Genomic DNA, 13,186 nt, shown 5'->3' with positions numbered 1-13,186 from the left:
TTTGTGCTTGTTCTTGTTTAGAAATTAGTTGCATAACCCAACACAACTTTGGCAACACTGTACATAACAGAAAGCTTTGTGTTGTTTACATGAATTGCCAGCATCACCAATTTACTGTATGTCCGTTTGTAATATAATTTAATAAAACACAATCTTTGCGCTGTAAAAACGAATTTTCAACGATATAAGCAGATATACGAATACGAAGGAAAAAAATGTAAACTTCCTTTGCATTTTGCCCGGTGCGTCGATTTTAAACGTCCGGCGGAACCTTTGAACACCGGGTAGCCGTAGTCCACCGGACATGTTTCACTGACGTACTCGGACACAGACGCGACGTTTGAAATGGTACGTTTCTCCATAGAAACTTCCCTTAGATTCTAGATAAATGAAAAGTGTAAATTAACTGTAGAAAGTATTAATTAAAGCTGCAGATTAATCGTTCTAATTTAGCTACGAGTTAGCCACTTAGCTATCTAGCTGCAAGGCGTTATTTGCTTGTCTGCTACAGGCGGCTAAGCTGGGAAGCCCAAAATAATAACTACCAACCTCTGTGTCACCTAAATCTGAACGTTTTAAATATTCCGTAATATGCTTGTTTCCTCCTAGGCTGTCACCCTGCACACAGATCTAGGCGACTTTAAAATTGAACTGTTTTGTGAGCGCGCCCCGAGAACCTGTGAGGTGAGTATTTTAAGATTCAAGATCACTTTATTAATCCCAGTAGGCAAAATTATTGTGTTCAAGGAGTCACGAGACAACACATATGAACAAGTAAAATAAAATAAGAATGAGGTAGAAGTAAAGTTTACAAAACATGTACAGTCCAAGTTACATAAAATATACAGTAAACAACATTTAACATTGATTTGATTGTGTGGCTGCTTGAAAAAGTCAGTAGGATGGGCTCTTCCATGTTGTCCAGGCCTCTGACTTCCCCTAGATGTGATATAATATAATATATGCTGTTATTTCGTTTTACAGAACTTCCTTGCTTTGTGTGCGAGTGGCTTCTACAATGGTTGCGTCTTTCACCGGAACATAAAAGGCTTCATGGTCCAGACTGGAGACCCTACAGGTATTTGGGCCGTCGCTGTATCCGATCAACATGTGATAAATATCAGTATTCACATGCTCACTTCCTGTTTATGGCGTCTCTGTGTTTTGTTTTAACCCTCCAGGCACAGGTAAAGGAGGAACAAGTATATGGGGTCGCAAGTTTGAGGATGAGTTCAGTGAACACTTAAAAGTGAGTGAACCTTCGTGCTGGTTGGTTTAAGTTTCATCTTCATATCTTTTTTCAGGGGCCAGTCCTGAATATTGTCATGTTTGGATTCTTCTGATTTTAGCACAATGTGAGAGGAGTGGTCTCGATGGCAAACAATGGCCCCAACACGAACGGATCCCAGTTTTTCTTCACTTACGCCAAACAGCCTCACCTGGACATGAAGTACACCGTCTTTGGAAAGTACGTAACTTAGAATAGTGGTGACACTTAATACAGGGAGAGAGATTTACGTCCTGTTTCTTGTACCAATCAGGCATAACATTATGACCGCCTTCCAAATATTGTGTAGGTCTGGACATGGTCCACTGAGGGTGTCATGTGGTGTCTAGCAACCCACAGGGTATGTGTTCCACTGATGTTTGATCAATTTGGGATCTGGTTAATTTGGAGACCAGGTCAACACCTTGTTCTGTTCATGTTTTTTTGTTTTTTTATGAGTTGTTCCTAAAACATAATGAATGCCAGGTCCAAAAGTTTCCCAGCAGAACGTTGAATTGCCTCAATGAGTGCATTTACATGCACGTGAAAAAAACAAATTATTGCCTTAATCCGACTTTAACTGGACAACTTAAGTGCATGTAAACATGGTACTCCGACTGAAATCAGAGTTCTCCTTATCTGATTAAGATGCCCAGATAATGTGATTGGAGATCGTTTTCCTCTGGCATGTATACGCCTTTATCAGACTTTAACTAGACAACGCATGTGTCCATGCACCATAACCGCTGCGCTGGCCACACCAGCCCCAGAACAAAAATATCCAAGAAAGCCAGTCACTGAAGAAGAAGGTAAACAGAGCCGGTAGAGGAACCGCCTGAGGGATAGCGCACATCTTACCTGCACCATAATTAGCGCGAACATTATATACGAGATTATCCATCTGGTTGTTGTTTGAAATGCCGGGCTGCCACATGAATGACTCTTATTTATTGTATGACGTAATCGAACAACCTATTAACCTGCTGACAAGACACATATCGCCATCTAGTGTTTAGGAGGAGGACATGTTCCTGTCTGTTACTCAATTTTCTCCATTGTGACAAGGACCGCTTTCAGAAAGTCAAATTTTGAGCATAGCTCGACTGTGCTGTGCATGTAAATGTACTGAATATTATTTACTTCTGTCAGTGGTCATAATGTTGTGACTGATCAGTGTATTAGGCAGCAAATTACCATGTTGTGCTCAAAGCTGGTGTGTTAGACGAAAAACGATGGGCGAGTGGAACAATTTGAGCCACTGTGAAAAGGGCCAAAGGCAAGATGACAAATTGCTGCAATACTTCATGTTGGTTCTAATAGAAAGAAGGAAAAAACTGCATCACAGTTTTTATTGTGTATGACTTATTGGGCTTGTGTAGCTGCAGACCAGTCAGGCTTCTCATACTGACCCATGTCAGCATCAGAACCAGACCACTGAGGATGGAAAGAAGCCGTCCTAGTCTGATGAATCACACTTTCTGGATAAACGGGTGCATATGCAAAGCTTAGCCCTTTGCTGTTGCCATGGTGACGTGCTCGGTCAGTGACAATGATCAGGTGTAGGCAGAATGTCAGCACCCAGGAACAAGAACATTACACCGTAATGAGATCATCAATGTTATTCACTTCACAGGCTGAGGATTTTAACGCTGTGTTATGATCGTCAAGTATCCATAAAGCTTTTTTTCTTTTTTTTTTATCCCCTCTTCATGACCATGGTGGTTTAATCTAAATCCTTCCACTTCCTCTCCAACACGTAGGATCATCGATGGCCTGGAATCACTGGATGAGCTGGAGAAGCTGCCTGTGAATGAGAAGACGTTCCGACCACTGACCGAAACCCGGATAAAGGATGTGACCATACACGCCAACCCGTTTGCTGGATAAGCGCCTCTCAAGTTCAGATATGCAGATCGGCCTTTAACTCAGACACAGACCTGGGTGTTTCCAACAAGTCATTTGAAACAGTGTGTGTTTCCTACCCAGAGTTAAATGGATAACTCGTCAGAAGCTGGAAAGATGTTAAAACAAAGGACTTGATACTGACTGAGGGTTTATTTTTAAATGCATCAACCTAGTTTGTGGTGTCAGTCAATCTGGTGTGAATGCTCCCGTTTTTATGATTAGTGATTTTAAGAAATGTCCATTAACCCACGTTGATGTGACGGAGGGTTTATAGTGAAGAATAAAAACATATTCCTCGCCTTAAAAAAGTTAAACACAAAGGAAACAGGCCCGACATTGTCCAACACTGCTGCAAATTGTTCTGGTTAGATCATGTAAATAAATTTCTTTTGTTTTGTACTAAATAAAAGTTTTTTTATGTAATAAATTTATTGTTTCCTAGTATACTTTCAAAAATATATTCTTGGGGGCAAAACTAAATATTCTCAGTGGGCACACGACAGACCTGCACAGTATGAGGTACGGTGGTCATAATATTATACATGATCAGTGTATAAACTCAGTTTACATGAAGTTTAATGTCAGGAGTTAAATAAATATATAAATGCATGTAAATAAAATAAGTAAATATTAATAAAAACACATTTGTTACTTATTAGTTACACATCTAACTAAAATACGACGGTATTAACCTGCAATCAAAGGCTTTAACTCTGTAAAAACTACAAATGGGTGTTCACGTTTAACTACGTCATCAACAGTGGACGTGACATGTCGCGTTGCCTTTAGCGAGTTAAACAAAATCATGGCTTCAGACGAGACTTGTAAAGTAAGTTCCTGCGTGTCTGTCTTCCTCCCCGTGGACTTGTCACTTAAATATTGTCCACTGTGACCCACGTGACACTTTATCCACGCGTGTGAATCCGTTCGTGTGTGTGTTCCAGGTGTATTCCCTGAAGGGGAAGGTGGCCCTGATAACGGGGGCCAGCTCGGGCATCGGGGCCGGTACCAGCGTCCTGTTCGCTAAACTCGGGGCTGTGCTCGCTCTGAACGGACGCGACGTGGAAAACCTGGCCAAGATAGCGAAGCAGTGCACGGACTGTGGAGCTGCTGAGGTACACGGCCACTCGGGACAGGGTTCATGGGCTGCACGCACAGGTGCTGCTGCTGCAGACTGTGTGGGAAAGTGTAGAGGAATGAAATTCTCAGTGAGCACAAGTGTGATTATGCATCGTGTGAGATTTGAAAAATAGTGTCATTGGAAATGTGAAGTGTGCAGTGAAATTGTTACTGCATTATCTCGAATTACTGAAGTATGGAGAGTATCAGTATCTGCACATCACTACCTGTGGTGTTCTGTCCATTTGGGTTGAATGAGTTTATTGGGGCAGGGACCTCAGTCTCTGGCCCTTTCCTGTGACGTTCCTCATCGTTCTTAGATCAGTCCAGTTTATTCCCCCCATCACACAAACACATCCACAGTCACAACAGTAAATAAACGAGTGTCTGTGCAGCCGCTGCTTGTTCCTGGAGACCTGACGGACGAGGACACGGTGAAGAGGACGGTGGAGCAAACCGTGGCTCGCTTCGGCCGACTGGACGTCCTGGTCAACAGCGCGGGCATCCTGGCCATGGGCAGCATCGAGACCACGGACCTGGCTCAGTACGACAAAGTCATGAACGTCAATGTCAGGTAGGATCTCACTGTGACATCAGCTGGGACGTGTCGAACGATTAAAGGGTCGAGCTGCTTCACATCTGAGAAGTTATAGAGTTTCCTGAAGATGTTTCCTCCAAGTCATCCATGACCTGGATGGAGAGATGTAACTTCTCATAGAAATATGTGCATTGTGCAAAAGGAATCTGGTTTTTGACTTGTATATAATATGAATTCTACATTTTTAGGACTGAATAATGTTCATAGTATTTAACGAGATCATTAGTTCCCATTTTCAAGGTTAAGCATTATAAATTTGTAAGACTAAAAGCACCATTTTGAAAGTGAAGTGGTAATAATGTGGTTATTTAATTACGTCGTTTAGGGAAACAGAAAGTAATTGTGTTGGCTGTTTTGAGCGTGCTCTGCAGGAATAAACGTGGATCCAAACATTTCTCCCTGTGTTGACTCATGAATGTGTAGGGACGTGACTGGAAGTCATTCTAATAAATATGCAGAAGAATATCTGTGTTTTATAGCTGCCGTGATCTAATGCAGGACCGGCGCCTGCATTTATCAGTGCATTAAATCAAGTTGTGCTGTAAACGGAGGTGAACATTCACATGAAAACTTTTCTTTGCTCACTCGCAGATTTCTGTAGAGAGGACGCGAGCGCACTCTGCCATAAATCTACGGCAGCATTAGTCTAGTCAGGGGCTCCATTCACCAGCCGTCTAATCTAAATGTGGCAGGATGGATGTGTGGGTGTGATACCGCTGTTATCACACCGGTGAATCCAATCACACACTTGTCTTTTACAGACCGATGGGTTACACAACTTTATACTTTGGTGATTTTACTGATTTTACTTCATCTAATTTTAGTTTCCTATTCCAGGTCTGTGTATCACCTGACTCAGCTTTGTGTGCCCCACCTGATCAAGACCAAAGGCTCCATCGTCAACGTGTCCAGCGTCAATGGACAGAGATCAGTGGGTATTACACACGGATAAGTAGGGATGTCCTGATCCAAACGGCGTTTAAAGAAAGGCAACTGGACTTGTAGAATTTCTTGAAGATGTTTCCTCAATCATCTGAAAGCTTCTTCAGTTCTGAGAGACTGGTGGGAAGTTGAGGTTCACCAGTCTCTCAGGACTGAAGAAGTCCAGTTGCCTTTTGGATCATCATTACCTGGATGACTGAGAACCTTCACGGACGATGACCCGACCGATATCGGGTCCGATCCAGGCTTTTTCTAAAATGATCGGATCTGATTGGGCTTCAGCTGAAAACTAAAATCACGTCCCTGTAGCATCGAAATGTCTTCTTCCTCTTTGTTGGCTGGTGCCAAAAAACCAAAGTAGTCTGCTGTTACTGGAAAAAGTGAAGTCAGTCAGACAGATATCAAGCAATGAGGATGTTTGATGAGGTGTTACCAGTGGGAGGTCATGAATTAATACTACAGACGATGCAAGTTTCCTGGAGACAAATCTTCCAGAGAGGGTTGGGGGAGTTCATGGTGTTGTTGGAGGACACAAGGTGTGAGCTCCCCTCTCCACACTCCACACTTTATATTAAACTTAATTTTAACTTAAAGAAAGATTTATCGGACTGAATCCAGTCACACGATGAACACGTGATCTAGGAGAATATGAGTAAGATAAGAAAAGTCTTTATGAATCTGAAGTGAGGACATTTAGTTTATTTAAGATCGGGTCTGGACTCCGATCGGGGGGCAAACAGCCTTGGTTGGGACATGTCTACTGATAAGCTATAACATTATGACCACCAGACCATGAACCCAGGGCAACTGAATAAAGCTGATGTGTTAGAAGCAGAAAAATGTTGAAGGATTTGAGCCACTTTAAAGAAGAGGTAAATCTTCCTGACTGGACGACGTGGTCACAGGGTGTTTCTTGCAGGGCGTTCTGGTCTGCAGTGGTCAGGAAAGTGAAAGTGGTTTCAGACCAGTCAGGGTGTCCATGCTCACCCATGAAAGCACCTACAATAGACGTGTGACCATCAGAGCTTCACCGTGGAGCGATAGAAGATAACCAGGTCTGATCGGTCATGTTTTTTCCTGGTGAAAACACTGGTGAAGCCTTTCTCTTCAGTAGTTGGTGGTTTTAATGCTATGGCAGATCAGTGAATCGTACCTCCCCTGGTTGCTGTACATAACGAAGCACGTGTCCTCTTTGCAGTTCCCTGGTGTGTTGGCGTACTGCATGTCCAAGTCGGCCATTGACCAGTTTACACGATGCACAGCCCTGGGTGAGTTGAGCCACGTGGTCCTTGTACCTGACGCAGTGTAGAAGTTATCAACAGAAGCTCAGAACAGAAACAACTGCTTTTTGTTTCAGAACTGGCATCGAAGCAAGTCAGAGTCAACTCCGTCTGGTACGTGTAGTAAAGACTTTTTTTCTGTTGTTTCTGATGAAAACGATCATTTCTGATGTTTCTGTATTTCTACTTTTATCGGTTTAGTCCTGGTGTGATCATCACAGATGTGCACAAGAGAGCAGGGCTGGATGAGGAGCAGTATGCTCAGGTAACACATCATTACACTGCAGGTCCACATTTTATACACACACCGACCAGGCGTAACATTATGACCACCTTCTCAATATTGTGTAGGTCTCAATAATGGAGGGAGAGAGATGTTTCATAGCTGAAATACCACCACTATTTTGAGTTTGTGTCACCTAAAGGCAACAATATTAAGTTTCCTGCCCAGTCTGTGCTGGGGACAAAGTTCTATCTTGTTCAAAAACATTTGAATTTAAAGAAAAGGCTGCACCTAATGCAGGAGCTTCCCCGCCACCACCCAAACAACTAAAACTGGACGTAAGTGGGGGAGAGTTGAAGAAGTTGTTTGGGCAGAATGTTGTAGAGCAGTTTAATGTTTTTCAGGCCAAGGACCCCAACCTGAAGCCCCTACCTACTATATGTGTTCTACATGAGACTCGGCCTAGTTCTGTTTAGAAATATACGTTATTATCTTCATTGTGCATTAAAGATTAAGCTATTCACATAACATTTTTTATTTCAAACATGTCCATCAATAGTCTGTCGGGTTCCCTGCAGTTGACCCTGAGCAAATTGTCGGCAGTTGCATGGCCAGAGTCAGCGTGTAGTATGCGGCCTCGTGATTGGCTCAGCAGTGAAAGGGGCGGGGCCTACTGTGTACAGGGGGTTTAGATTGACAGGTCTCGGTTAGTGTGTCGCTCTGTGTGAAACGGTGGCTGTTGAGACGGCTCCTGTATCACTGAAGCAGTGAAGTGCTGAAAGAAAGATGATGTCTTCTGCCTCCATTTATCCCTTTATTAAAATTTCCTGGATTCATCTTAATGTGTTTTTAAAGACAGTTAAAATTATGAGTGGAAATTTAAAAAAAAAACCCGCTTGAAGACCTATGGTTTAAATTGTATTTACTTCTCCTGTCAGTGGTCATAATGTTGTGGCTAATCAGGGTAAAAACTCTTGGAATGCAGGTTATTATAAAGTCCCCCCCCCAAACGTCACGCTCTTGCATTTCCTTGGTTAACTTGCATTTAAACATATCTAAAGAATTATCGTTGTCTTGTCTTCGCCACCAGTTCCTCGCCAAGTGCAAGCAGACGCATGCCCTCGGGCGGCCGGGTCAGGTGGAGGAGGTGGCTCAGAGCATCGCCTTCCTGGCGTCCGACGCCGCCAGCTTCATCACCGGAGTCAACCTACCCATCGACGGCGGTCGCCACGCCATGTGCCCGAGATAAAACCGAGGACAGACAGGACCGAGTCTGCTAATACACAACTTCCAACCTCTCAAGTGTTCCCGTGTCTTTGTGTCACATAAAGCTTCTGTTGGGTTGAAAGATGAGGAAAGTTAACTTCACTGACTCCGTTTCTCTCCGGTGTTTCCGAAGCTAATGAGCGTCAGGACTCGTCTGGTCCAGGTGTGAAATGAGCAGCAGGCGGCTGAGAGGCCTCGTCACAAGCAGGCAGTTTAAATGCATTTTACTTTCTCACGTTCTGAAGTTTTCTCTTTGAAGGAGAGGAAGAAAGAAAAAACCGAAAGCTGCTTATCAACAAAGGTTTTTCGACTTTTATTGAATTACCTGTCGAGCCGTTAGACTTCAATCACGCGTCATAAAACGTCTGAGCTCATGTACTGTGAGGTTTGTAGTTTTGTTTCTCTTTTGAGTGAAATCCTCTGAGTAGATTTTATTCTAAATCTCCAAATGACCAAAAGACAATGTGCTGAAAACATAACTTTGATGCCTGGTTTTTGAACTGGAATTCCAATGAGAATTTAAATAATATTTAAATAGAACCCACTGATGCATGAAAAGTTGCATAATTATACATTTACATTCCGAGAAAACAAACTTAACTTATAGCGTGAGACTCGTACAAAGAATATTGAAAAAAAAAAAAAAAAATAATACCTTGAAAATATAAGTTAAAGAAAGGTGTGTGTGTTACAGTCTTCCCTTTTAAAGCACTCAGGAGCAGCTTTGCAGAGAGTTTCAGGACTTTTGAGTGTCGACCGTCAGAGCACCAGGTGTCACCTCTGCGTCATCCCAGATTAGATCAGGCAGCAGCTCGAGCGCTGGAAGATGAGAGGCGCAGGACGAGGTAGCGTAATGACACACTTGTGGAAGTCTGGGGAAGCAGCTCACAGCAGTTGTTTGTGTGAAGATATTAAAAAAACAAGAAAAAAAAACGTGGCGTGTCTCAGCTGTGGACACTTTGCAGAGGCTCAAATAGAAAAATACCTGGAGAGAGCGTGTGTCTGAGGCACACTGTACCTGAATGAGTGATACCGTACTGTAGATCACTAAAGGCTGTGAAACAATAACTATTGCACTTTATATTACAATATACAGTACATATACATGTATAAATAATCCTAAAAATGAAAATAATTGTTAAGTGAATTTTGTAGATGGAGCTGATCCACATGTCTGTACAGGTCTTGAAGGGACCGTGAAGGGAATATGATACAACGTGGTCCGAGATACGACGGAACTGACAAAGTTCATACTGTTTCCTTCCAGAAAGTGGCATCTGAGCGCGTCTTGAGTCACGTTCCTGGATTAATCGAGCGTCTTTCAACGTCCTGTGCCCTCCCCCGGGCGATCCAGCCGGGAGGGGTGATCGGACCCTAGCTTGAGACCAGATGGCTGCTTAGCTACTGTGCCGCCTGCTCGCTGGCAAAAGCTAAACCAGCCCTTCATACTTGGTGAAGCGGTTTTCCCAAGGAGCTGTTGACTCCAACATAACCGCCTGCTTGGTGGACTCGGACAGGAGGAGAACGATATCTGGTCTTAGGGAGGTTGGTGACTGGGGAACTTTGAAGTTGTCGCTCCATGTCCACCAACAGCTGCCAGTCCCTTGCGGAGTTGAGGATGCCCGCGGACATCCGGGAGCTTGCGTCACACAAACAAGTCTCTGGAAAAAAAAGGAGCTTATTCTCGGTTTCCATGGTCCTATTAGTCCCAGAAGTCTTATCTGTGCTGGACCAACGGGTCTTCTTTATCCGGCGCCTTTCTGTTTCTGCAGTCCAAGCATATTTTATGGAGACAGTAGAGAAGTGTTGCTCCGGAAAACAGGAAAAGAATGTCTCCCCTGTCCAAAAGTCCAAAGATCTTCTATGCAGTCAATACTTTACTGGGTTTTCCCGGCCCCCCCCCCCCTCCACGGGGTCTTTTATAAGAAGCACACAGGTCCGACCTCGAGGTGAAACCGGGCCCCGGGCTCCGGCGCTGGGAGGTTGTACACATCCACGATAGGGAGCAAGTTTGGGTCCTGGCTGTGGAAGATGAAGTTCGTCTGATGCCAGCGGCCATCTTTGATCTGAAAGCATCAAGTCACATGATATAAGATGAGATAATCCTTTTAATTTGTCCCACATTTACTGGCGGCGTCTACATCTGCAACCAGATCTCAGATTTCTGGCCTCGAACCGACTGCATCTGTGCTGCTCAGAATATCTGAAGACAGTACAACTAAAAAGCAATTTGTTCCCTTCTGTGAATAATGCCCCAGTTATTCTGGATAATCCACAGACTCTCCTGGAAATGGCTTTCATTAGACCGGCCTTCCACTGGAGAGGCAGTCCCTTCACGAACCGTTGACAGCGTGGGGTCTGTGGATTATCCACAGTAACACCGGCTTGGTTTATAGAAAGCTGATGATGCTGTGAGCAAACTCATTTCCATTCTCTTCCACTACATTGAGCTTAGGACAGAAATATTAGAAAATATCACAGTACGGTGCTTGGACAAGACGTCGATTACGCTGCGCTTTAAAACTGGTCTTCAAGCATCTCCGTAAAACCTATTAATTAATACGCCGCATCCTGTTTGTTTAATCAGCACACAAAGCTGTAAAAACGTCACTTTGAGTTAGAATGAGGAGTAGTTTAAGCTCCACCAAGTCTCTGCAATAATGTTTTAAAACTCCCTATTAAAAGCCTTATTGCTCTTACATTTCTTGCTGCGCCGAGATTCAACAAATACAATTAGGGACGTTGGCTAAGTGCATTTTTTTATAGACTCTGGACAGAGTCAGGCTGGCTGCAGCTCCAAACCATAGACTGTGTAAATATGGACAACGTGTCGCCTCTTTTTTTACGTTGGCCAAACTGATGCTGTTTTCCCGAGGATACGGGCGGCGCCATTTTGTGAGTTTGGAGCCAGAATCCGATCAGTCGGGTCTGAGAGTGGAGCCATGAGGATATCGATGACCTGACCACACTTCCTCCAGACGCACTCAGGTTTTCATTTAATTAACCCTCAGACAAACCTACGGTCATTTTTGTCCATTTGGGCAAAAATTTTCCGCTTCATTTGTTAGTGCATAAGGTGCATAAGGTCCACCCCCAAAAAATATAAAAGGTCAACAGAACTCAAAAAAATAAAAATAAAATACTACTTTCTTGTAACCTTAGTAGATACATTGTCCAAAAACTGCTATAAAAACTTAATTGATTAACATTATTTTTGTTTTTTTTTTCTGCATAAATCTCTTAAACCACTTCAACACTACAAACACTACAACAAAAAAAAAACTACCAAAAAATGAATCATTTTGAGGAATTTTAACCTTTAAATGCCAGTTTGATTACTTTAAGTCACTGTTACAACATGAAAAATTAGCCATTTTCCATAAAACTTATGTTGGGGGACTTTTTTCATTTATTCAGATCAGTCCTGTGTAGGACCAAGATTATCTAAAATATTAAGTTGATTGCATTATTAGTTTTTGTGTAGCATCAGATTTAAAATGTACCACCTTCTTGTGACAAAAGTGTCCCATTGACTTCCATTCCAACTACATTTTAAAATTTCTCAGCCATGACACAATAAAATCATTCATTCAGGAATATTAGTGTTGTCATTTTTAGGGCCTCTGCATAAAATATTTGTCATTTGTTCATTTGTTTTGGTGCTTGTGTTGTTGAGCTGGACAGGTTATTTTAAGGTGTGTGTGTTTTTATAGCAGCTTTTGGACATGGCCATTTCTGTCCACTAAGGTCCTACGCTCTGCTCCACCTCCACCAGTTACAAGAAAAAGGCTGGATTATACACTGTGCTTTTTACTTTATTTATTTATTAGTTTTTTTACAACTCTCACTCTGTCACATAACTAACTAAAACAAAACTTGACTCTTGAACATGCATCAACATTATATTAACTAGTTAAAATGACAGAAAAAAATCTTTGAAAAATATTTATTTGATGTGTATTTTAATGTTTTAGTTTGGCCCAGGTCCCGCCCACTAACATGGAGGGGGTGGAGCTTATGACCTGTACAGCAGCCAGTCACCAGGGGGAGCTCTATTTGCTTTTGCTTCACGTTTGAGGAGCTGTTTCGCCCTAATTTGTCCATATTTACACAGTCTATGCTCCAAACTTATCAGACATGAGAGTAGTATCGAGTCTCGTGCTGCAAAAAAAATGCAAAAATGTTAAAATATTCCTTTTTAGGATTTTTACATATTAACGTCTGTGCCAGTGTAATTGAGAGCAGCGCATACCCAGCAGTCGTCCCTGGGTGTGAGCGGCTCCAGCAGGTCTCCCGCCTCTATCCTCTCCCCCGTCCAGGCCTTGAAGCCCACCGCTCTGGATGAAGGCCGCTGCGAGGGTCCGGCCGCCCACACAGGCGCGTTCAGGCAGTGAACGGTGATGTGCTGCACGGCCTCCGTGCTCAGGAGGTGGATGAAGTTCATCTGGATGCGACCCACTTCGATCTCCAGCTGTGAAGCACGTGGGTGATTGTCGTGATTATTTAAGCTGGAACTGTTGTCTTGTAATACGCTCGAGTGTATCTGATGTATTCGACACATCAAAAATGGATAATTGATGGCAGGT

General features: G+C 43.0%; 3 protein-coding genes across 4 annotated transcripts in view; 2 read left to right on the top strand and 1 right to left on the bottom strand.

The window, feature by feature from the left end:
* Window positions 1–231: 231 nt before the first annotated feature.
* Window positions 232–3,599, top strand: ppil3 (peptidylprolyl isomerase (cyclophilin)-like 3). The gene is made up of 6 exons (XM_047592205.1): window positions 232–348; window positions 610–684; window positions 985–1,078; window positions 1,182–1,249; window positions 1,350–1,468; window positions 3,028–3,599. The coding sequence occupies exons 1-6, from the start codon at window positions 346–348 to the stop codon at window positions 3,152–3,154; spliced, it is 486 nt and encodes a 161-aa protein (XP_047448161.1). The 5' UTR covers window positions 232–345; the 3' UTR covers window positions 3,155–3,599.
* A 331-nt stretch (window positions 3,600–3,930) lies between these two features.
* On the top strand, window positions 3,931–10,431 carry zgc:101858 (uncharacterized protein LOC449555 homolog). The gene is made up of 8 exons (XM_047592242.1): window positions 3,931–4,001; window positions 4,117–4,287; window positions 4,687–4,865; window positions 5,727–5,820; window positions 7,030–7,099; window positions 7,189–7,225; window positions 7,313–7,376; window positions 8,425–10,431. Exons 1-8 carry the CDS (start codon window positions 3,978–3,980, stop codon window positions 8,581–8,583), a joined length of 798 nt encoding a protein of 265 aa, XP_047448198.1. The 5' UTR covers window positions 3,931–3,977; the 3' UTR covers window positions 8,584–10,431.
* col27a1b (collagen, type XXVII, alpha 1b) overlaps window positions 8,887–13,186 on the bottom strand; it is a 78,631-nt gene continuing 74,331 nt past the window's right edge. For both annotated transcript variants that reach the window (XM_047592240.1, XM_047592241.1), the window contains 2 exons: window positions 12,853–13,071; window positions 8,887–10,666 (listed from right to left, as the gene is read on the bottom strand). In XM_047592240.1, the coding sequence (XP_047448196.1) occupies window positions 10,520–10,666; window positions 12,853–13,071 (366 nt within the window). In that variant the 3' untranslated portion in view covers window positions 8,887–10,519. The remainder of the gene's footprint in view (window positions 10,667–12,852; window positions 13,072–13,186) is intronic.

The sequence above is a fragment of the Mugil cephalus genome, chromosome 8 (assembly GCF_022458985.1).
Source record: "Mugil cephalus isolate CIBA_MC_2020 chromosome 8, CIBA_Mcephalus_1.1, whole genome shotgun sequence".
Lineage (NCBI taxonomy): Eukaryota > Metazoa > Chordata > Actinopteri > Mugiliformes > Mugilidae > Mugil > Mugil cephalus.
Note: the sequence above shows the minus strand (reverse complement) of the source record. Positions and strands in the feature narration are given on the sequence as shown.